Genomic DNA, 25,753 nt, shown 5'->3' with positions numbered 1-25,753 from the left:
GAGCCAGAAGTTCAATATCAGGGCTACACAGCAAGTTCAAGGTCTGTCTGCCTGGACTACATGAGACCTGTCTCAAAACAACGAAGCTGGGACAGACAAGATGGCTCAGAAGACGGGCAAGATGACTCAGCAGGTAAGAGGCACTTGCAACTCAGCCTGATGACCAGAGTTCCATCCCAGGATCCATCCCCATGATAGGAGAAAACCAAGTCCTGAAAGCTGCCCTCTACTTCCACATGAATTATGTGTGTATGTGTGTGTGTGTGTGTGTGTGTGTGTATATACACACACATAGATACACACATACACATATGCATTATGTATATATATATGTATATATGCATATATGTGTGTATAAAACATTTTGATATATATTATGTAATATAAATTTATATAATATATTTTGTATAAACATATTTATATGTGTGTTTTATATATACACATATTATACATATATATATATATATATATATGTATATGTGTGTATGTGTGTACATATATATACACCGAGGTGGGGACTAGGGATACAGATAGGCTGGCAGCATGCTCTCTACTCTCGTGTGTGAGGCCCTGGGCTCAGTCCTCAGCACTTGGGACTCGGAGGCCTGAGAATCAGATAATTAAAGTCATTCTTAGCTGCATAACAAGTCTGGGATTCTGTGTTCTCTAGGCGAATGAAAATTTAGGAAGAAACAATAAAATGAGGTGCCAGGAAGATCCTTCAGTCTGTAAAGTACCTGCTGGCAACCATAAAAATCTGAGTTTGGATCCCCAGCACCCTGGGAAAATCTGGGCTCAGGATATGTGTAACCCCAGTGCTAGGGGCAGGATGAGGCAGGTGGATGGATCCCTGAAATAAATCAGCCAGACAGTCTAGCAGAGTTGGTAAGCTCTGGGTTCAGTGAGAGACCCTGCCTCAAAAAAGAATGTAGAGTGCGAGCGATAGATTAAGACACCAAGCCTAAGCCCGCTGGCTTCCACTGCTGCATACATGAATGCACATGTGCACACACCTACACAAACACATATATGCCAGACACAGAGAAACACCAAAAATTGTTTGTTTGTTTGTTTGTTTGAGACAGAGTTTCTCTATGTATGCCTTGCTGTCTGGGAGCTAGCTCTTAGATCAGGCTGGCCTCAAACTCAACAGAGATGCATCTTCCTCTGCCTCCTGAGTGCTGAGATTAAAGGCATGTGCCACCACCACCCAGCCCCCCGCCAATGTTTTAAATGATGTATTCATATTGTTTTGATTTAATAGATGGGGCTGCTGTGGCTCCGGTGTGTATGTGAGTCGCATACTTGTAAGTATTTATTTACATACACAACACAAGATGAAAACGTCTGTTGAGTTTCTTTCTGTATCTGAAATGAGTTAGATGGCCGTTTCCAACAGAGCTGGGCTTTTACTGTGAGGCTCTTCGGGTAGGACAGAAGGCCTCTGGCCTGATAGTGCCATTGTCTCCTCACCCACTCCTTCTGCTGGGTACGAGCTGTATGTATGCACTCCTTTGTCTGTGTGTTCTGTCATCAGGACGACAGCATTTTCAGTAGCTAATAAACACATCTACTCTGAAGATTAACCATCTTTAAACTAGCTCAAAAAAGATAAAATGAGCCACCTCCACAGGTCACAAGGGCAATGGCATGAAAAGGGGTCATGAACTCTGAGTTCTGATAATGGCACAGCAGTACCCGCTTAGCAGTCATGGCACCGAGGCACTTCGGAGGAAGCCAGGGAGCCCTTCTGGGGGACAAAGCCCTGTTCTGTTGCCATTGGTGACAGAGGGTTCTTATGCCCTGTGCGCTGAGATGCTAGAGTCAATGCTGTGTTTCATATAAAAGCTAGAAGACAAGAAGTGGCAAGTGGAGCTGGGCAGTGGTGGCGCACGCCTTTGATCCCAGCACTTGGGAGGCAGAGGCAGGTGGATTTCTGAGTTTGAGGCCAGCCTGGTCTACAGAGTGAGTTCCAGTCAGGACTACACAGAGAAACCCTGTCTCAAAAAAGGGGGGGGGGCAAGCGAGCATTCCCCCAACGAGACTAATTTTCTAGCTGACAGTGGGTGTCTTAGTCAGGGTTTCTATTCCTGCACAAACATCATAACCAAGAAGTAGTTGGGGAGGAAAGGATTTATTCAGCTTACACTTCCACATTGCTGTTCATCACCAAGGAAGTCAGGACTGGAACTCAAGCAGGTCAGGAAGCAGGAGCTGATGCAGAGGCCATGGAGGGATGTTCCTTACTGGCTTGCTTCCCCTGGCTTGCTCAGCTTGCTTTCTTATAGAACCCAGGACTACCAGCCTAGGGATGGCACCACCCACAGTGCCCCCCCTCCCCTACTTGATCACTCATTGAGAAAATGCCTTGCAAGCTGGATCTCATGGAGGCACTTCCCCAACTGAAGCTCCTTTCTCTGTGATAACCCCAGCCTGTGTCAAGTTGACACATAAAACTAGCCAGTACAGTGGGATACTGTTCAGTGAGGGTACTGTGCACTGGGGGTACTGTTCAGTGATGTAATGTGCTGTGGGGGTACTGTACAGTGATGTAACCTGCAATGGGGTACCATGCAGTAAGGTACTGTGCAGCCCCAGAAAGGACCTTTGTTCCCCCTTTTGATTTTGTTACTTGATGCCTTTGTGGTCTTAAACTGTACCCTCTCCACAACTCTTCTTTTGTAATCTAACTAAAGAACAGAAGGAAAACAACAATAACAGCAACAAAAACAAAAACAAAATATCCAAGTTACCTCATTGTCTATAATAGGAAAAAAATGCTAAATTCCCATTGAGGAGACAAAGGCAGGCAAATTCTGTATCTCTGTGAGTTTGAGGCCTGGGTGCTGAGACAAAGTGTGTATCACTATGTCTGGGTTTGTTTTTTTTAATTTTTATTAAATTGATTTAGTGTGTGTGTGTGTTTATGTGTATGTGTGTGCATGTGTGTGTTTATGTCAGAGGTCTGTCTGTGTCCTTCCACTACATGTGTCTTGAAAATCAAACTCAAGTCATCAGGCTTGCCAGCAAACACCTAATGATCTTCTTGTCAGCACAAGGTAGTTTTTCTATGGGACATCCACAGATTGCTTCGCTTCCAAAATGAGTGTTTGGTTAATAGACGTCACAAACCTAACACTTTCATTTCATTTACGATTTCACTGTACATGTTTTAGTAGTGTCTTTCTAAAAGCTAGTGTTTTAACTTATAAAATGTTATTGTAGCCGGGCGTGGTGGCGCACGCCTTTAATCCCAGCACTCGGGAGGCAGAGGCAAGTGGATTTCTGAGTTCGAGGCCAGCCTGGTCTACAAAGTGAGTTCCAGGACAGCCAGGGCTATACAGAGAAACCCTGTCTCAAAAAACCAAAAAAAAAAAAAAAAAAAAAAATGTTATTGTGTAACGAGGAATGACAGTAATGCCCATACTCTCAGCAGTGGGCAGAAAGCAGAGGCTGGAAGAGAGAATCAGAAGTCCAAGGTCATCATGTGCTCCAAGGTCAGACTGAGTTACATGAGACTCTGGCTCAACCATCCCCAAAGGTATTATATAATATCTGATGGATACAAAATCATACATATAGCATCTTAGTAAGATTGGGAGGATATAGTAAAACAAACACACAATGGCCAGGAGAAATGGCTCAGTGATTAAGAGCACTAGCCATTCTTCCAGAAGACCCAGGTTCGATTCCTAGCATTTACACAAGCAGAGGGAGACACCTTACATCTGAACCATAGCACATGTGTTTAAATTAGCAGAAAAGCACTAGAAAGGAGGCCCAGCAACTTGGCGACAGTAGTCCCATGGATAAAGAGGGGACCAGATGGTGTGAGGTGATGGGTGGTACAGATTGACCCGCACATCTTAGAACAGTTTTAAATGTAACTGAAAGTCAAAGTGGAGTGCAGGATGTAGGTCACTGACAGAGTGTTGATGAGTCTGTAGGTTCAATCTTCAGCATGGCAGAACTAAGCCCACAAATAAACAAAAAAGTAAAGTCCAAAGTGAAAATAATGGAATAAAGACATGTCTGGTAAGTGCAGTTATCCTAGGGACATGGAAGAGATCTCAAAGGAGACCCAGTGAGAGGCTGTGGCCATGAAATCCTGGCACTTCCTAAAGACAGACTAGAACCGGGTGTGGCTCTAAGAAATAGGTCAGCCTGGTGTACAAAGGTCGTGTGATTGCTGAGAACTCTCTCAACATTCTTATGTTGACTTCATCCCCAGTCGTACAGTCTCAGGGTGGGGCCATAGTGGATCTGGAGTACGCTGGGGTCTTTACTTCATGGAAGGAGCTCAGTAGACAGTAGACATACCTTCCACCTTCTCTGAGCGGCAGCAAAATGGAGCCTGTGAGCAGCTGACTCTCAGCCCCCTTCAGTGCGGGGATGTTAAGTCAAGAGCCACAGTCAGGAACTCTCCGTTTTCCATACCCAGAAGTCATTGGGTTAAAGGTAGCTCTGACCCCCTTTAACATACTTTTTAATCTACTCTATTATGCTGTGTTGTCTTTATTTGGCTGATTCTTTTTTTTTTTCCCCCAAGAAAGGATTTTGCTAAAAACTCAGACTGTTCTCAAACTCTCAATCCTCCTGCCTCAACCTCCCAGATGCTTTGAGAACAACTGTGTATGCTATGTGCAGCAAACCCTCAATTTAAACTCTCTCTGCAGTAGTTCAGAGCCAAGGGTTAAGTCACAATTCATCATTTCTTTGGTCAAGCTTTTTTAAGTATATCAGTTCAAATTGGTGGCCTTCCCGCCATTCATTCAGCATTCAGTGACGTTGGTTACATGGACTCTGATAAACAGCTCATTACTACTCTAGGTTGGGCATTCTTTTTTTTTTTTAAAGATTTATTTATTTATTATATGTGTGTACACTGTAGCTGTCTTCAGACACTCCAGAAGAGGGCATCAGATTTTTGTTACAGATGGTTGTGAGCCACCATGTGGCTGCTGGGATTTGAACTCAGGACCTTTGGAAGAGCAATCGGTGCTCTTAACTGCTGAGCCATCTCACCAGCCCTATGTTGGTCATTCTTAAAGATTTTTTTTTTTTTGCTTTATATATGTGGGTGTTTTGCCTGCATGTATGTCTGTGCCCCAAATGCATGTAATATACATAGTAGCCAAAGGAGGTATCAGATCTTCTGAGCCAGTAGTTACCATGTGGTGCCATAAATCAAATCTTCTACAAGAGTAGCCAGTGCTCTCAACTGCTGAGCCATCTCTCCAGCCCTGTGTGTTGGTCATTTGTTATGTTGACATGATTTCCTCTGTGTGCTGCTGTGCACGTGTATGGGGGTGCACATGTACTGTGTGCTGCTGTGCACGTGTATGGGGGATGCACATGTATGCTGTGCAGTTGTGTGCAGAGATCAGCAAGAAACCTCAAGTGCTTTTTTTTTTTTTTGGTTTTTCGAGACAGGGTTTCTCTGTAGCCCTGGCTGTCCTGGAACTCACTTTGTAGACCAGGCTGGCCTCGAACTCAGAAATCCGCCTGCCTCTGCCTCCCAAGTGCTGGGATTAAAGGCGTGTGCCACCACTGCCCGGCTCTCAAGTGCTATTTTTTGTGTATAGTTCGTTTTTTGAGACAGGTCTCTCACTGGCCTGAAACTCATCAGGCAGGCTAGGACTGAAGGGACTCTGGCCAGCTCGAGCATGGCTCTGGCAGACCTTGCCCTTCTCTTCTGCCATTTCCTCTGCCTTGCTAAAAAAAAAAAAAAAAAAAAAAAAAAAAAAAAAAAGAATAAAGTTAGATTACATTCCTAAGGCTTCTATCCCAAGTTCTATTCTGTTATTTGGCCATTTCCTCCTCCTGAGGCTGACTACCAAGGTCCAGATATCAAAGTATTGAAGCCCAGCAATCAAAAGGCCCCTTTGGTTCACCTAATTAATGTGCCCAATTAAAATTTAACACCTCATCCTAACACAGGGTTTCCCTGGTAGCTTTATAAACCACCATTTTCCTGTGTACCTCATCTGTCTCCTCTTTATCCAGAGGCTGTCCTTTGTCTCAGTCCCGGACAAACATCCCTCCCCCCTCTCCCTTGTTCCCTTCTCCTTCATCCTCCATCTCCTGTCTTTGTCTTTTATTCCCTGCCCTCTGTTCCTCTGGGGAAAATGAATCTTTGTGCTGAGAACTTGGTCTTGGGGTCCTGAAGTGATAATCTTCCTTTCCAGGATGGCTGGACAGCAGGCCTGAAGGATGTGCTTAGCTCTACCTTCCTAGGGCTGAGAGGACGGTACACAGCATTACATCCGTTTTGTTTTTTTTTTAAATGTTTAAATATGAGTTCTGAGAATTGAACTCAGGTCCTACTAATACTTGGAAGGCAAGCACTTTACTGACTGACTTGAACTATCTACCAGTTTTTTTTAGTCATTTGGTAATAGTCCGAAGATCACTGTCATTTTAGGTAAGCCTTTGGTGCATGCTAATTTTAAATTCAGATAGAAAGTCATAATTTCTCTAGAGCCTGGATTGACTATGAATTTGCAGTGAGGAAGATGGAAATACAGAAAAAAAAAATAGAGGGAGACATGAATTGTCTGTTTCTTGGAGTTTGAAGCATTCTATCCTGAAGGGAAACTCCTTAGCAGGAAGAGAAAGAACTCAAAAGTTGCTTCAGGAAGTCCCTGAAGTCGACCACACTCACTAGCCTCCCTCCTTCCCAGAGTAAGCTGTAAACTTGAAAGACTCTTAGACAAGCCATGCTACAGAAAAAAAAAAAAAAAAAGAAAGAAAGATGAGCCACCTGAGAGAAACAGAAACCAGCTGAGCTACCCGAAAGAGGTTTAGACCAACTGGATCAGTCAGAAAGGACACTGTTGACCTATGACAGGCTGTGAAAAGCACTCCAGATTTTGCAGTTTTTGTGAGCAATTGGCCATACTTGGTAGGGTGGGGAGCTGGGGGGCTTGATGATGCAGTTGTCTTGAGGTCATTACTGTTCCTGCAAATAACCCCTCTTCCACGGTTCTGTAAGTAACCACAATAAAACTAACTCATTGCTTCACCAAGCTGGACTTTAGTGGTATCTGCACTTTGATCTGTCATAGGCTTCTGTTTGGGGTGAAGAGACATGTGTGTTATAGTCCCCCTGGAAACATTTTATCACAGAACAGTATGAGTGTAGTGATTGGGTACCTTTGCAGAAAGTGAAGATAGCTGTCTTAGTCAGGGTTTCTATTCCTGCACAAACATCATGACCAAGAAGCAGTTGAGGAGGAAAGGGTTTGTTCAGCTTACACTTCCATACTGCTGTTCATCACCAAAGAAGTCAGGACCCGAACTCAAGCAGGTCAGGGAGCAGGAGCTGATGCAGAGGCCATGGAGGGATGTTACTTACTGGCTTGCTTAGCCTGCTCTCTTATAGAACCCAAGACTACCAGCCCAGTGATGGTCCCACCCACAAGGGGACCTCCCCCACCTTGATCACTAATTGAGAAAATGCCTTACAGCTGGATCTCATGGAGGCATTTTCCCAACTGAAGCTCCTTTCTCTGTGATAACTCCAGCTTGTGTCAAGTTGACACAAAACTAGCCAGTACAACATCATTCATTGTTAGGCTTAAAAACTGATAAGCACTATGAAATACTATAATTGCTTGGTATTAATTACAACTGGCATTTTTTTTTTTACATAGACCAATAGTAAAATTAGGGGCAGAGATACAATTGAATTGCACACACATAATTGCTTATTATGCTTTGGATAATAGTGGGGCTATTGGGGATGCAACCAAAATAATAATATCTCTTATTTAATGAGTATACCAGTGGCACATCATTTTTGTAACATGCAACTGAGGTTAAAGAGGCATACTAACTGATGACAAGATTCTCATGTTTAACATCGAGACAGGCACAGTGGCACACAGCTGTAATCCCAGCCACTGACTTAGGAGGATTCAAATTCAAAACCAGAGTGGGTGACACGGTGAGATATTATGCCAGAACAAACAAACAAAAAACAAACAAACAAACAAAAAACCTTGCTCGGTAGCATCAATGTAAAAATAAGGAAACCCAAGGCAAATTCACGTGTACGAAGTCAGGTATCTTGCTATTTATTGCCTTTAGAAACTGTCCCAGCCTGTTGTGTAATGTTCCATTGCTTTTGGTATTGGGAGTTGAACCACGAAGCTATAGATCAAACTGCTCCAGCCATTTACAAAAGCATTTCCAGGCCTGGCCTGTAGCTCAAGGATATGCAGGTGCTTTGCTTGCATGAGGCTCTGGGTTTAAGCCACAGCACAAAACAATTTTTATTTATTTATTTATTTATTTGCCCCACTGGGAGGAAAAGGCAGGAGAATCTTAGCATTTGAGGCCAGCCTGATCTCCAGAGTGAGTTCCAGGACAGCCAGGGATACACAGAGAAACCCTGTCTCAAATAAAACAACACACACACACACAACACATACATGCGTGCGCATGCGCATATATATAATGCATGTATTAAATAATTTGCCTTCTTAATTTTACTGTCAGAATTCCTACAGAACACTAAAATGTAAATTCAGGGGGAAAAGGAGAAAATTATATAAACTTCAGCAGCTCGTTCATAAATGTCACATATAGAAACAATTAAAATACATGATAATTTTTAAAGTTAAGTAAATTAATGTATACTTACTAAAAGGACATATATCTTATTTAGGAAGGACACCCAGCACCATTTACTCTGGCTATTGAGCCAGCTTTATACTCTGTCAGCACACTTGTGCACAAAGTGGAGCTCCTGAGTAAATGTGTAGTTAATGTCCAATAGAAAGGAGAGCATGCGAAACTCACAAATTATAATCACTCCCATGTAGAAATGAACTCCGTGCACCAAAGGCCACAAAAACCAAGCCCTAATTCCTCTTTGGCAACAATTTAAAGCCTGGAGTTGGTAGTTTCCTTAAAAATAGCAAATGAGAGGCAGAGCAGAGAGCCCCTTTATTTAGTAAATGCCTGCTGAAGAAGCCTGAACCCGGAGCTTGAAACCCAAGACCCAGGCGGAAAAAACAGGCATGGTGGTGTGCAGATGTAATTCCAGTGCTGGAGGGCAGAGACAGGCAGATCCCTGGGGTTCATGGACTGGCCTAGCCAACTTAGATTAATCAGTGAGTTTCAAGCCAATGAACAGACCCTGCCTCAAAACCCAAGGTAAGGGGCTCAGTGGGAAAAGATACTTGCTACATGAGCCTGGTGACCCGAGTTCTATTTGCAGAGCACAGATATCTCTGACTACCACACTCAAAATGAGGCACTCCCACACAGTATACATGAATACATGTATGCCCCTTGATTGATTGATTGCTTGATTGATTAAAAAGACAGTGAAACCTCAGGCCATCTTCTGGTCTTCACATGCATGTGCTCACATGTGCGCAGGCACATGTATATACACATGAACATGCATATGCACATATATATGCACATGTAGATACTTGAGCATACACACAAATATAAAATTATATATATGTGTCTGTCTGTCTCTGTATATGTGTGTGTGTGTGTGTGTGTGTACAGTAATAACAAGAAAGACTATCGCTGATTTAAAAATAGCATGGGGACTGAAGAGATGGCTCAGTAATTAAGAGCACTGGCTGTTCTTCCAGAGGATGGGTGGTTCAATTCCCAGCAACCACATGGCAGTGCACAGCTGTCTGTTACTTTAGTTCCAGGAGATCCTACACTCTCACACCAACATGCATGCAGGTAAAACACCAATGGACATAAAATAAAAATAAATCAATCAGGGCTGGAGAGATGGCTCAGTGGTTAAGAGCACTGACTGCTCTTCTGAAGGTCCTGAGTTCAAATCCCAGCAACCACATGATGGCTTACAACCATCCGTAATGACATCTGATGCCTTCTGGTGCGTCTGAAGACAGCTACAGTGTACTTACATAAAATAATAAATAAATCTTTAAATAAATAAATAAATAAATAAATAAATAATTTTAACAACAATAACCAATGCATGTGAAACATCTGCAACCCTGCCTCTGCACTGAGAGCATCCGGAATTGAAATGATAGCATCATCTAAGCTAACTCCCCTTCCTTCAAGAAATTTATGTGAGTGCCAATGGCTCAAGTTCTTAGAGTCACTGTACTTTTTTTCTGCCAGCTGAAGAAGAGGCTTAGATAAGAGCATGTTGTTCAGGAGAAAAATCCTACAGACCTGGGGTCAAGTCACAATTCTGTCACTTTCTAGTCATGTGAGTGGACCTAAAGGAGCCTGCATTCCCTTTAGAAAGGAGAGTAAAGACAGGAAGATCTCGGCCAGTTCCAGGCCAACCTCATCTACACTGCAAGTTCCAATCCAAGAAGACCTCCATGGCAAATCCCTATCTCAAAACAACAGCAACCGAAGAAGATAGTGTGACCTACCTCATAGGCTTCTTAGTGCTGAAAATCCCATGCGTGTGTACTCAGAGAAAACAGCTAGAAAGGTACTATGTTAAAATTGTGGTTAGCTGCAGGGTTTCTTTCTGTCTTTCTTTCTTTCTATATCATAAAATATATGAAGGCAGAGTGCCCCATGTTTTCATAGTAACTTTCCGATTGAAACAGTTGATGTGGTTTCCCTAGGGTTTTGAGGTTTGGGGGGGGGGGGGTTGTCCTGTCATCTTTGCCTGTGGCTTCGAACCCTATAGGTCTAAGATCATGTCTCGATCTAAGTCTGAGTCAGCTTGCAAGCTGTTTAGCTTGCCTGATGGCCATTGCATTTAGAGCCTAAGGCTGATCCTCATTTCGAGGCATTCTGGGAAGGAATTATTTAGTTTTTAATTGTACTGGAGAGCCGGGCGTGGTGGCGCACGCCTTTAATCCCAGCACTCGGGAGGCAGAGGCAGGTGGATTTCTGAGTTCGAGGCCAGCCTGGTCTACAGAGTGAGTTCCAGGACAGCCAGGGCTACACAGAGAAACCCTGTCTCAAAAAACCAAAAAAAAAAAAAAAAAAAAAAAAAAAAAAAAAAATTGTACTGGAGATCCATCATGGGACCTTGTACATTACCAGGCAACTAGACTACCATGGAGCTACACCGAAGCCCCTGGTCACTGTAAATATGTCTGAATCTGGCAGCCCTTCTTCTCCACATCAGGTTTTTAACAGCTCTGAGTTCCCCCATCCTTTTCTCCTATCCCTGTCATTAAGAATTAGCTCAAACTCTTCAGCAACTGGCCCACCTCCAGGTAGACAGAACCGGTTCCCCGCAGCTGAACTTGAAATGTGTCCAAATGATGCTAGGTTCTCTCTCGTGAAAAAGGATCACATGACCCGGAGGCTTTGGGTGTGCTGCAGGTGTGCTGTTCCTGTACTTGGGAGGTGGTGACAGAGTCATTGGCTTCACCAAAATTAATTGAGCCTTGGGGCCGGAGAGATGTCTCAATGGTTAAGAACACTTGCTGCTCTTGCAGAGGACCCAGTTTAGTTCCTGGCACCTCTATGGCAACCCATAACAGCCCTTAACTCCAAGTTCCAGGGATCTGATGCCCCCTTATGATCCTGGAGGGTTGAGCCTTACTTAAATCTATGCATGCAGCCAAACATGGTAATGTATGCCTTTACTATCTGCATTCGGGAGGCAGAGGCAGAGGCAGAGGCAGAGGCAGAGGCAGAGGCAGAGGCAGAGGCAGAGGCAGAGGCAGAGGCAGAGGCAGAGGCAGAGGCAGAGGCAGAGGCAGAGGCAGAGGCAGAGGCAGAGGCAGAGGCAGAGGCAGACAGATCTCTATGATTTTGAGGCCAGCCTGATATCTATATAATGAGCTCCAGGCAAGCCAAGGCTACATGGTGAGACCTTGTTGGTGCTGGGGGTGTAGCATGAGTAATGCCTCCGTCAAATCCCTATCCCAACTCTGCCAAACAACTCTGTTGTTTTATACATTTTCCACGTGTCACAGCTCACAATTTAAAAAGCTAAAACATACAATAGGGTAAACTGTAAAAAGAGAGCAAGTGACTAGAAAGCATTCTCTCCTGCCTTGGCTGCACACAGTCATCTGCAACCATCTGACCTGCTCTGCCCCTGAGCAGGGACTGCAGGGGAGACTTCCTCTTGTGCTTTGATTTTCATGAATCAGCACACGCCCTTCACATGAAACCCCAGCTGCAAACGGCCTGATCCTTACCAGCAGTGGTAATCCTGCCTGACCTGCTTGCGACCCTACTCAGCAGCTCTGTCCAAGGCTTCCATGGAACCGTCCCCCACAGCTACATCCCTCATTCTCCTTGTCTGTTAGTAGATCTTGTGGGACTCAGGCTGTCTACCCGGGGGCTCCTTCCCACTATGACATCGCATCCAGCTTGAACTCCTTTGAAAGAGTTCTCCAGGTTAGATCTCTTTGCTGCCATCCTGAAAGAAGCAGCCCCTGGCTGTCTGGCACTCAAGTTACAAAACAACTCAATGTATTTTTTTTCTAAGTGCTTCTTTAGATAATGGACTTCTCCCAGGAGGGCTGTTGGTTTTTATGTTTGTTTGTTTTGTTTTATTTTGTTTTGTTTTGTTTTAAGATACTCTTTCTAAGGCATCCTCCTAACTGACCAGTGAAAACCTTATGTACCCATCATGCACTCAGCCTACTGTTTCCTGCGATTCCACCATGTGTGTTGGCTCACGCCTACTCCATCGTTTCTGATTCTCTCCATTGCCCTGGCTGTTAGCTTTTCTGTTTGCTTGCCCTTCATCTCACAAGTTCCCTCTGTTATATAGGCACACACCCACAGACATACCCCAAATACCTGATGCAAGTCTAAACTCTTTACAGATAGAGCCCATATCTGACAAAACAGCTCATAGAATAGACTCCACGAGTAGTATACATTTCTTAGATTATTAAATAAATCAGAATGAAATATCAATTTCTTGACTTGATATGGGATGATGCAATATCCCTGTTACTATTCTTATGTTCCTTCAGGACTTAAAGCCCTCAGTGAGAAACAAACAAACAAAACCCTCACCTGTTTTCCATGCCATCTTCCAAACCTCACTGCCCAGGTAGCAGTACATGGCACTGGCCAATTGGAATCCCTGGAGACAGATCGGAGATCGCTCGCTGTGTGGCCTGTTTAGAAAGCGTGGTCCCCACCTCAGTAGAACAACCACAAGTTCTGCCAGCCTTCCAGAACAAGAGAGTGTCCCAGATGGATCTAGCAACTGTCAGGCTGCCATGTCTGCCATGTCTGCCATGTCTGTAAAAGGTTGTGTGGAAAAAACGGGAGTTGACAAAACAAGTAGCTGAGTTAATTATCCTCACCTAATGGTTCCCAAAGCAACAACTCCCAGAGGATAGTTCGCAACAAGATCCCTTCTAACCCCCTTGGGAGGCATCAGTTGTCTGTGACTGCCTACCTGGTTATAAGTCATAGGGCTTTGCCTCTGGGAAGTATACAGGCAGCTAGCAAAAGCATATCCATCAGTTATATCCATCTTATGTCTCTGCAGGTCCCAGTCGGGTACCCTAAGGCTCTCCACATAAGGGCCTTGTGCTACAGATGCATCCATCATGCGTGGAAGGATGCTGTGGTTGTTTGCATGAAAACGGTGCCATAAGGAGTGGCACTATTAGGAGGTGTGGCCTTGATGGAGGAGGTGTGTCACTGTGGGTGGGCTTTGAGGTCTTAGATGCTCAAGCCAGGCTCAGTGTGTCTCTGTCGCTCCTGATATAGACCTCTGAGCATCTTCTTCAACACCTTGTCCGCCTGCATGCTGCCATGTTTCCCACCGAGATGATAATGGACTAAACCTCTGAACTCTAAGTTGAATGTTTTCTTTGATAAGAATTGCCATGGCCATGGTGTCTCTTCACAGCACTAGAGACATTAACTAAGGCAGATGCTGATGCCAGGGAGGCCTGGCCTGAGAGGAAACAGCAGGAAAGCAGAAGTGGGAGGTCCGTTGATGGAAATGTTTTGGAGCTTGCATTTTGGATCTCAGATATTCAGATTAAGGAGGTTCGCTGGGCAGAGTTACATTCCTGTGTTTACCAAATGGAGACCTCTTTCTTCAGGTAGCCAAGACCCAGAAGCAGAGACTGGGCACAGAGGTGAATGTTAACAGTGCGTCTATGTCCCTTCAGCAGCTCCTGGTGACTGGTACGCAGGTGCGTGGCATAGAGCAGAAAGGCTTCTATTCAACCCAATCCACCCTGCCTAGCTCCACTGAGCACAGCTACTCATAGCATTGGCCACACTTAGAGGTTGCTTTTTTATCTTCTATTTATTGTGTTGCAGTACGGGGTATCAAACCCACAGCACACTGAGTGTAAGGGAACCACTGTGCCTCGGAGCCACGTCCTCCTCAGCTCTTAGAGAAAGGTTTAACTCTGTTAAGACAGGGTTCTGGCTGGCCTGGGATTCACTGTGTAGACCAGGGTGACCTGAAACTTGCAGTGAATTTCCTGCCTCTGTTTCCCTAATTAAATAAAGTTTTACACAAGTCTAAGATATCATTACTATAATTCTGAAATTTTGGTGTTTTATCCCTGAAACTAAAAGTCTGATGCCCAAAGGTATTTCGGCAGCAAACTCTGCCCTGCCCTGAAGTAGATACATTCTGATCCTTCGTCTATCAGTATTAAATAGTTACGTGCTTTGACGGGCACACATCCTGTTATTATAGCCGAGGATCTCAACCTTGCTAATGCTGTGAGCCTTTAAGATAGTTCTTCATACTGTGGTGATCTCCACCCATAGAATTATTTTCGTTGCTACTTTATAACTGTAATTTTGCTACTGTTACAAATCGCAATGTAAATATCTAACATGCAGGATATCTGATATGGAACTCCTGTGAAAGGGTCATTTGACCTCCCAAAGGAGTTATGACTCACGGGCTGAGGACTGCTGAATTATATAGAGAATACTGGCCCAGTCTTTCCTGAAGGCCTTCTATAATAACATGCATTACCATATTTCTTTTAAAAATTAGCAGTTCTACAATTCACGGCTCAAGGGTTTTAGATAAAGGACTAGGGATATTGTTCCGTTGGTTCATCACTTACTAAGCATGAGCGAAGTCCTGGGCTTGCTCTCTGAATCGCATAAACCATATGGGGAGGCACACCCCCTGCAGTCTCAGCACTTGGGAAGCAGAGGCAGGAAGATCCCAAATTCAAGGTCATCCTCCGGTACATACTAAGTTCAAGACCAGATGGAATACATGAAACAATGTCTCAAAAACCAGTAAGAACAGATAAAAGAGTAGGGACCTGTAACATGAGACCTCTAGAAAGTGAGCAGCTGCAGGCGTGTTGTTCACCACACCTGTAAATGGCATGTGGAACACTTTTCTTAGAGGAGAATCTGGGCCCAAACACTTTACAGAGCATCAGCCCTTCCTCTAATGGCATACCCTATCAGCCTTGTAGAAAAAAATTTCAAAATTATTATACTCCCAAGAAAACATTAACAGCAGAAATGTATACTGGCCTGCCGATATTTACAGGGGCTGTCCCTCCCTATGGGCGAAGCAAAGCCATTTCCTCTTCCTGGCTTTCCTATCAGTAAGAAAGTAAGCATCCTCCCAAAGCAAACAAGCCCAAGTCTCTCTGCAAGCTTCCCAAGAAAGACAAACAGAAGACTGACTCCAAAGGCCGACACATGGCATAGCTTCGTGAATCTCCTCACTAACTTGGGACCTTTGAGACATGGACCTGGCTCTGCGACTCCTGTGTGTGGCCTTACTTACCACAGAGAGTCAATCTTTCAAATATTGGGCATGCCAGAAAATCAAGATGGAGGTTTTGTTGTGTTTTTGGTTTTGTTTTTGCTTTCTGAGAAGAACTTGGTATTGGACACAAGGTCCAGGACACCGAAAGGTTGCATGAACATTTGTTGACTGACAAATGGTCTACAGGTATTTCTGTTTACCAAGTACAGATGTGCCCATTTCCCTCTTGCCCTCTGTACCCAGAAAAATGGAACGTGCTTAATAATTGTATGAGTAACTGTCCCTATCAGAAGCAAAACATGTATGAACAGGCTAAAGGGTGTATTCATGAGTCCAGGCTCGTGTCTGATGAAAGAAAGGCAGAAAGGGAACACATTTGAGTTGTTCCCCATCTCATAAATTTTCCTTTACAATCACCATGTGCTCTTTGACGTTAAATCATAGGACAAATTGGAAAAATCCTCTCCATGCTTAGAGCATCCTTCTTATGCTTAGTGATTGTGTGGTTGGTTTTTGTCAACGTGACACATACCTAGATATATCTGGGAAGAGGGAATCTCAACTGATAAATTGCCTCCGTCAGATTGGCCTGTAGTCTGCGGAAGCATTTTTTTTTGATTAATGATTGGTGTGGGAGGGCCCAGCTCACTTTGAGGGGATGCCATCCTGGGCAGGTGGTCCTGGGTTGTATAAGAAAGCAGGTTGAGCAAGCTATGAAGAGTGAGCTGTAAGCAGCACCCTTCATGTCCCCTGATTCAGTTCCTGCCTCCAGGTTCTTGCCTTGGCTTCCCTTAATGGACTGTGACCTGGACACACAAGCCAAATAAATCCTTTCCTCTCCAACTTGCTTTAGGTCAGGATTTTATCACAGCAACAGAAACCCAATGAAAACAGCAATGAATTGTTTCTTCCTGGACTGAGACTAGCCTCTTAGTTAAACTAAATACCAAACCCATCCTCACCGATGCTCTGAATAGTAGTTTCAGCAACACAGAACTTGACAACAACTCTTAGCTGGGCTATGGAAATAGTATAGGCTGCTTCCAGGGGCTGGATCACATCTCTCTCTCTCTCTTTTTTTTTTTAATTTTTAATATTTTTTTATTACGTATTTCCCTCAATCACATTTCCAATGCCATACCAAAAGTCCCCCATACCCCCCCCACTTCCCCACCCACCCATTCCCATTCCCTTGGCCCTGGCATTCCCCTGCACTGGGGCATACAAAGTCTGCAAGTCCAATGGGCCTCTCCTTCCAGTGATGGCCAACTAGGCCATCCTTCGATACACATGCAGCTAGAGACAAGAGCTCCGGGGCACTGGTCACATCTCTCTAATGATGTGCAAAACTCATTCTCTCACCTCCGTCAGGCTTCTACTCCCACGAGACTGGATATTACCAGGACCTTCAAACACCCTAGCAGAAAGTGCCACCTGAAAAAGTTACAGAGATGGCTGCTGGTGACGGCCGTACACTAGTGTGAGTAGACTCAATGCTGCTGAAATGTACTCTATAAGGTGGTTACTATGGTAAATCTCCTGTTAATTCCATTTACTACAATGTGTCCAGCATACTCCATCCCGTTTGTTCAGCTGTTCTCTCCATCACTTCCCAGTATCAATGCTGGATATTGACAAGCTATTGGCACCATTCCTACCCTGTTGATGCTATCTCCCCAGTGATGAGTTAGCCCCATGATGGCAATTGCTTTATTTATTGTTGTGTCATGATGTCCACAACTGTACCTGACATATCACAGACATTTTTAAAGAGTTTTTGAATGAATGAATGAATGAGTGAATGGATGAATGAATGAATGAAGAGCAGGAAAATTAGGTCTGAAATTATTATTTCCATGCCTAGGTTCTCCCTTACTAATCCAGTCCGTCCTGAACGCTGACCCCAAAGTTATCAAGGTTATCTTGTAAAAACACAAACCTGCTCTTCTTATTTTCCCAGGCCCTAAATTATTTTTCATGTTCAGGGGAAAAAATAAAAACAAAACCCAACAAAACCCTGCACATGCCGTTTTTCAAAATAGAAAGGAAAATAAATGCTAACATGATTTCTCCAGATTCCAGTCTCAGATAAGAAGTAATAAAGATATTTTGTCATAAGCAAAATGACTCCATGAATAATGAGAATTTAAAAAATCTTCCAAACTGGCTGTGGCTTGTTATCATGGCAGAGATCCAAACTTAGCAGCCAGCATGACATCTTCATTTCTCTGAACATAACCGTCTCGTATAGTAGTTAATAAGGCTATGTAACTGAAAAGCATAGCCCCATATTCTTCCTACAAGGAGCAAGGACTGGAGGACAAAATCTCCAGAAGTCTTGCAAAACCAGGACTAAGATATGATGAGTCAGACCACCATAGACTCAGACTCAGATCACCTTCTTTTTTTTTTTTTTTGGCTTTTCAAGACAGGGTTTCTCTGTATGGCCCTGGCTGTCCTGGAACTCACTTTGTAGACCAGGCTGGCCTCGAACTCAGAAATCCACCTGCCTCTGCCTCCTGAGTGTTGGGATTAAAGGTGTGTGCCACCACACCCGGCCTCAGATCACCTTCTTAACAGACATCCACTTCCTCCTTTGCTCCCTTCCCTGTGTGACACCAAGGTACCTGTCAGTCTGGAAGTCCTGAGGTGACAGACTGGAGGTGACAGACTGGAGGTGACAGAATTCCATGTGTGTCACATGATCACACTGGCTAACTTTCTCTACACATCACCTCTGTCCCTTTCCTTCACTATCATGTTAGGACTGGTCAGCCCAAGCTACTGGGACTATAGAACTTCGCCTTTAGCCTTAGAACTTCAGTAAATACTAGAAACATGCTCAAGTGGAGCCTCTCTGTCTACCTCTCATCCCTCACATACTTTCCCTGCTTCATAGTCCCTGCCCTCTGCTTACCCTTGAACTTGGGATCTTCCTGCCTCTGCTTCTCTGTGTTTGTTTTGCTTGTTTTGGAGACAAGGCTTTGCTTTGTAGCCCAGGTTGGCCAGAGACCCCCAGTCCTCCTGCCTTGGTCTCCCAAGTTCTGAGATGTGGGCATATACATCACATGCTACCAAGGCAATTCTTTAACATAAACGCAGATTATCACATGTGTTAGCCACATTTCACCATTTAAAATTTTACTTTTTAAAATGAGTAGAGACTAGAAATTCAAAAAAAAAAAAAAATCAGGGGCTGGAGAGATGGCTCAGCGGTTAGGAGCACTGGCTGCTCTTCCAGAGGTCCTGAGTTCAATTCCCAGCAACCACATGGTGGCTCACAACCATCTGTAATGGGATCTGATACCCTCTTCTGGTGTGTCTGAAGACAGCTACAGTGTACTCATATAAATAAAATAAATCTTTAAAAAAATCATCACACAAGCCGGGCGTGGTGGCGCACGCCTTTAATCCCAGCACTTGGGAGGCAGAGGCAGGCGGATTTCTGTGTTCGAGGCCAGCCTGGTCTACAAAGTGAGCTCCAGGACAGCCAGGACTACACAGAGAAACCCTGTCTCGAAAAACCAAAAAAAGAAAAAAAAAAAAAAATCATCACACACACACACACACACACACACGCCCCTACCTACTCGGGAAGATCCAAACGAAAATCAGCCTAAGCTTCTGACTCATCATCTCCATAGCTGCGTGTGCTAATCCTATAATTCTTGTCTACTAAACTCTGTCACTGTCCTCCCCGAGCCCGTAAGCAACTTGGAGAAGCAATGTCAACACGACTTATGCCTGTGTTATTAATACTACTAATTATTTCTTGTTTTAAAAATAGCTTTATTTTATTCCTTAACAATTTCATGGGCTGGTGAGATGACTCAGCAGTTAAGAGCGCCGACTGCTCTTCCAAAGGTCCTGAGTTCAAGTCCCAGCAACCACATGGTGGCTCATAACCATCCGTAACGAAATCTGATGCCCTCTTCTGGAGTGTCTGAAGACAGCTACAGTGTACTTACATATAATAAATCAATAAATATTAAAAAAAAACCAATTTCATATATGTATATAACATACCTTGATCATATCCACCCTCAGTTACTCCCTCCCACACACCACCAAGAGGTACTCCTCACATCTTCCTATGGTTCTCGCTCTCTCATCTTTATGTGGATGTGTGTGTGCCTGCATGAGGTTTTGTTCACCCCAGGCACATAGAGATTTGTATGTAACCACTGTGCCTGCTGGAGGAGGGTACCTGCAGGGAACCCTGCCACATCCCTTGTGGCTCGGTCCTGGAACTCTGGGTAGGGGTGGAGAAGGGAATGAAGAAAGGACAGTGGTGCATAGGAAATGACAGACGCATACACGGAAACGCTGGGGTCAGATGGGCTGTGTGGACTGTAATGGGTGATGCAGACCACCTCAGCTGCTTGGTGCATTTGTATTGTACAGGACAGTGAGAGGAGTTAGGTAGTTTGGGGTGTCTGTAAGTGAGCAGCCACAGAGTTTAAACTCCCAGGAGGAGGAACCTGCAGTTGCTAGCTTTTGCACACACATACATGGACCAGAAGTTTGCACTTTTCCCTGTCTGACCATGAGGGAAGGCTTTGCTGATTTCCCATGGGTGTGCCCATGTCAGACAATAAACACGCACTCAGGGTTTCCTTGGCTCCCCACAAAACTGCCCCCTCTTTAAAAATAATATTTTTAAATGAGATTATAAAGTAATTAGTTTTCCACACTTAAGGGCAGGCCCCATGCCCAACAGTAGATGGCTATGTTTAATTGTATATATTTCTGGAGGGATTTTTGTCACATAATGCTTTGTCTGGCCATTGTTTTTTTAGCCCTACAGGTTTTATGCTGTATCATGGTTTCTAGTTTTGTGTCTTCATGGGATTTCTGTGTGTGTAAATGAGTGTGTGTCTCTGCATCTATATATATCTCTGGTGCTTTTTTTCTTTGATTATTTTATTTTTTTAATATTATTTATTTTAAAATGCATGGTTTTGGTTGGTTGGTTGGTTGTTGTTGTATGTTGTGTGTATTTCCAAGACAGGGTTTCTCTGTGTAGCTCAGGCTATCCTAGAACTCACTCTGTAGACCAGGCTGGCCTTGCACTCAGAGATCTACCTGTCTCTGCCTCCCAAGTGATAGGATTTCAAGCATGTGCTGTCATTGTCAGGCCTCTGTTTTTTAAAGAGAGCAAGCAAGAAAAGTGTTGTATTTTATAAAAAATAGAAGAGAGGCAGTATAGATAGATAGATAGATAGATAGATAGATAGATAGATAGAGATATAGATATATATGAGGTGGAAGGGGGTGCCTTTGCAGGTCCATGTTGAGGCATCCCTTCCCCCTGAGGGATCAGCCATATAGTATGGAATTGATTTTATTTAGGGCATGGGGAGGGGAGTTGTGGAGGGAGTAGAGACAGAGAAAGGAACAGAGAGAGAGAGAGAGAGAGGAGGCTGGCTATGGACAAGTGGAGAGAGAGGGAGGGGGAGGAATGGGGGTATGGGGAGAGAAGGGACAGAGAGGAGGGAAGAGAGGAAGGGGGGAGGAGAGGAGACTGGCCAAACACGTGGAGAGAGAGAGAGGGAGGGAGGGGAATGAGGAAAGAGGGAGAAGGGGCAGAGAGTAAGAGGATAAAAGGATAAGAAAGCGAGAAGGGGGGCAAGCAGCCCCTTTTATAGTGAGTCAGGTACACCTGGCTGTTGCCAGGTAACTGTGGGGCGGAGCCTAGAAGGAATGCTAACAAAAGGGTATAGATTTGGGTGGGTGGAGAGGTGGGGAGGATCTGGGAGGCATTGGGGGAGGGGAAACCATAATCAGAATATATAATATGAAAACAACTCTATTTTCAATAAGCAAAATAACTGGTTTCCCTGAAGGGTTTCATGCATCTTTAATTTGATCTAACTAACCACTAACCACCCTTCTTCCTTCCTCACCGCAACCACGAGCGTCCTTGGTGAGACAGGGTCTTATGCCACCCAGGCTGGGCTCAAATCCCTTATGTAGCTAAAACTGGTCTTGCAAACTTTTTTTTTTCAATATTTTAATTTTTTTAAAAGATTTAGTTATTTTATATGTGAATACACTGTCACTGTCTTCAAACACACCAGAAGAGGGGATCGGATCCCATTACAGGTGGTTGTGAGCCACCACGTGGTTGCTGGGAATTGAACTCAGGACCTCTGGAAGAGCAGGTGGTGTTCAGTGGTTACTGAGCCATCTCTCCAGCCCTAGATTTTAATTTTTATTTACATGTCTCTGTGTGTGTCTGTGTATGTATGCTACATGTCCCTGGATGCCTACCGAGACAAGAAGAGGCTATTGGATGTCCAGGGGTTGCAGTCAGCAGTGGCTGTGAGCTGCACAAAGTGGGTGCTGGGAAGAAAGTCTGATCCACTGGAAGAGCATCAAGCACCCTTGACCACCGAGGAGGAGGGGTATCTTCAGCTCCCAGAACTTTTCACCCCTCTGCTTTCATCTCCAAAGCACTAGGATTCAGGCCAACGCCACCAAGATCTGCTCTTTTATTGTTTGAGGCAGGATCTCAATCTGTAGCCCAAGCTGTCCTGGAAGTCACTATGCACCTACACTCCTGGTAATCCCCCTGCTTCAGGCTACTGCCTTCTGCTTCAGGTGGTGATCCTCCTATTTGCCAAGTGCTAGCGCTACTGCTTTGCAACAGCACACCTGGCTTATTGTTTACATTAAACGACTTCTCACAGCTTCTAACTGATCCTAGTGAAGAATGCGATTTTTTGGGGACGGTAGCTATGTAGGTGGGGTGGGTCTCCCCCTTTTCCAAGCCTCCCTTGGGATTCCTTCCTTCTTCCTGTCAAAGCCTTGTCACCAGGCACAGCAATGGAAGTGGCTGCTTGCACAGGCTTCCCTCCCCTCCAGTTCTGTAGATCCCTGTGCTTCAGGCACAGCCAGGGCTATTAATAGACCCCCTTTTCTTTCCTCTTCTGCAGCCTTCCACTTCCTCTGAAGGCAGATAGCCACTCCACTGGATCCAAGAAATAATTACCCTCCTCCGCCCCCTCTCTGAGCAGGAAGAAAGAAAAGGTCTTGATTCTCCTCCAGATGGGAAGGGAATGGCTCTGTCTTCTCTAGGCTCTCCTGCCCTGCTGCTCAGGGCGTAGCCTTTTCTCTGTTCCTCCTGTGGCTCAGGGCTTTGTTTGTATATTTAAACAGCATTCCTTCCGACTTGGGTCATTTTCTACCTTTTGGTGTATCCTGCAAAATTCTTTTCATGTTTTTTTTTTACTTTTATTCTATATGTATGAATTATCTATGAATGTTTTGCTTGAACAATTTTTTTTATATGCATCATAAATGCCTGGTGCCTGAGGAGGTCAGAAACGAGTGTCAGATCCTCTGGAACTGGAGCTACAGATGTTTTTGAGCCACCATGTGGATGCTGGGAACCAAACCCAGGTCCTTAGCTATTTATTGCTCTGTTGCTATGTATTGCATTGCTAAATTCTGTATCCCAAGGTCTAGTTGCCTCAAGAGGAGTGAGTGCTCATGTATACCAGCTTTTGCTGTGCAAACCTTACTCCTTAATTTAAAACTATTGGTTGAATAAAGGTGCCTACAGCCTGTAGCTGGGCAGAAAAGAGGTAGGTGGGGCTTTGGCTCCTCAGATTTGGGGTCTACAGCATAGACAAATAAGGAAGAAGAAAGGAAGCGCATGAGGTAGGTGGATGGTGAGCACATGGCCACGAGGGCCAGCCAGTTAGAGTGGGAGCAGCCCAGACAAAATGTGGCAAGTGGTATCTCAGGATTATTGATGGGGAAGTAGACAAAATAACATAGAGGGTTGATACCTTAAAGCTTTAGTGCTTTAAGGCTTATTATAAATATAAAGGTTTTGTGTCTTTTATTTTGGGAACTAAATGATCTAAGGTGGGCTAGAAACCTCCAATATTTTTTTTTAGTTCTTTTTTTTAATTTTTAATATTTTTATTACATATTTTCCTCAATTACATTTCCAATGCTATCCCAAAAGTCCCCCATAGCGCCCCCCACTTCCCTACCCACCCATTCCCATTCTTTTGGCCCTGGCATTCCCCTATATTGGGGCATATAAAGTTTGCAAGTCCAATGGGCCTCTCTTTCCATTGATGGCCGACTAGGTCATCTTTCGATACATATGCAGCTAGAGACAAGAGCTCCGGGGTTCTGGTTAGTACATCATGTTGTTCCAACAATAGGGTTGCAGATCCCTTTAGCTCCTTGGGTACTTTCTCTAGCTTCTCCATTGGGAGCCCTGTGATACATCCAATAGCTGACTGTGAGCATCCACTCCTGTGTTTGCTAGGCCCCGGCATCGTCTCACAAGAGACAGCTATATTTGGGTCCTTTCAGCAAAATCTTGCTAGTGTATGCAATGGTGTCAGCGTTTAGAAGCTGATTATGGGATGGATCCCTGGATACGGCGAAACCTCCAATATTATTTATCACAAAATCTGCAGAAGCAACAATGAGTACTCCTAACCGCTGAGCCATCTCTCCACTATGTATGTGTCTGTGTAGTGCAAGAATGGAAGGAGAGGGTGGAGCCAGCCTTCTCCAGCCTAAGCATTCAGGGTGGTTAACAGGGGTGCCTGATCAGCAAGTTCCTGGCTGAGGCAGACTGGAGGGTGTTTTTGTGGAACCTGATGGATTGTGAGTGAACTGGCAAGTCAAGGTCTAGCAGGATGAGGTGGACACACTTTAGATGGCCTATGCAGGGCCTGGTGGCATCATCACAGTTACTGTCCTGTCTGAAAATTGGCATCCTGAATTGTGCAATGCAAAGTCTGGGCAGTTCTGCATCACAATGTTAACTCTTGCTAAGCATGGTGGCTCACCGGCAATCCAAGCATTTGGGAGGCAGACACAGGAGGATTGTTTTAAACTCAGTCTGGGCTATAAAACAAACGATAATTCTAAATCTAAACTTATTTGCTTTTTTTTTTTTTAAAGATTTACTTATTTATTATATGAATACACTGCAGCTGTTTTTAGACACACCAGAAGATGGCATCTGATCTCATTACAGATGGTTGTGAACCACCATGTGGTTGCTGGGATTTGAACTCAGGACCTTGGGAAGAGCAGTCAGTGCTCTTAACCACTGAGCCATCTCTCCAGCCCCCTGCTTACTTGTTTTTTTAATCTTAGAGGTTTTAGGGTCTCTCTTTCCTCTTAGGATTTATTTAAGCAAATGACGTTGGCGTTATAGAGCTCTAGTCTTAAGTCTGGCCGCTTTAGCTGGCCCTGGGGGTTGGGAGAAGGGAAAGTGCTTAGGTCATCCAGAGACTTTCAAATTCTCCCGGAAGGAATTCAGTGGCTGCTTCTCAGTTCCCCCTTGGCTGGTGGGGGACCCTGGAACTTCTGTCACTGGGTCTGGTACTGTGTGTCTGACTCTGTCCTCCAAGGGAAACCCTGTTTTACTTACCCCCAAAGCACTGGAGAGGCACGCTCAATGGGTGAGGATCCTGGGCAGAGTTGGTTACAGTTTCCTGGTGGCTTCTACCACAGGTGTTTTCCCATCAGCAAACTGCCCCTGGGAAAAGCTGTCTTGAAAGCTGATGAATAAAGAGGGCCCTCATTAGCAGCTGCTGGGCGATGGTTACTTAAGGGCTCTGTGGGGGTGGCGGTGTGGGCCTTTCTTAGCTCAAAGACACACCTTACCAGCTGGTTTTTAAACTCACAGCAGGACCTGCTTTCTCTGCATCTATCCACAGGCAGCTGACACTTAAGTGTGCGATCTTGTAAGGGGAAATAGAAGGTGTTTATTTGTTCAAACAGGTCTTGGAATCAGATGAAGGCAACTGATTTCCGAGAACCAGGAGGCTGGATTTAAGAAATATTTATAAAATTTTCACAAGCCAAATAGCACACATGCTAGAGTCAGCCAATTGGCTGCTAGAATGCTGTTACTCATACACACCTGTAAGTCTTCACTAATCAAGTCTAAGTTTAGGCTCCTTAGTTACAAAACACAGCAGTTCTGACTTAAAACACCTGTAGCAGATGTGATCTCAACTCAGGACCCTGACCTAATGAAGAATTTGGAATTGTTGATTTCTTCCCTGGTTTTACACAGTGAATGGTTCTGGC

At 44.4% G+C, this 25,753-nt stretch overlaps 1 protein-coding gene across 2 annotated transcripts in view; it reads right to left on the bottom strand.

Moving 5' to 3' along the window:
- Positions 1–13,185, bottom strand: part of Tjp2 (tight junction protein 2) — a 147,743-nt gene extending 134,558 nt beyond the window's left edge. For both annotated transcript variants that reach the window (XM_085834175.1, XM_085834177.1), the window contains exon 1: positions 12,967–13,185. In XM_085834175.1, the coding sequence (XP_085690301.1) occupies positions 12,967–12,977 (11 nt within the window). In that variant the 5' untranslated portion in view covers positions 12,978–13,185. The remainder of the gene's footprint in view (positions 1–12,966) is intronic.
- Between the last annotated feature and the right edge of the window lie 12,568 nt (positions 13,186–25,753).

This window comes from Mus caroli, unplaced genomic scaffold (genome assembly GCF_978045245.1).
Source record: "Mus caroli unplaced genomic scaffold, Mus_caroli_1 scaffold_20, whole genome shotgun sequence".
Classification (NCBI taxonomy): domain Eukaryota; kingdom Metazoa; phylum Chordata; class Mammalia; order Rodentia; family Muridae; genus Mus; species Mus caroli.
This window is presented reverse-complemented; position numbering and strand designations above follow the sequence as displayed.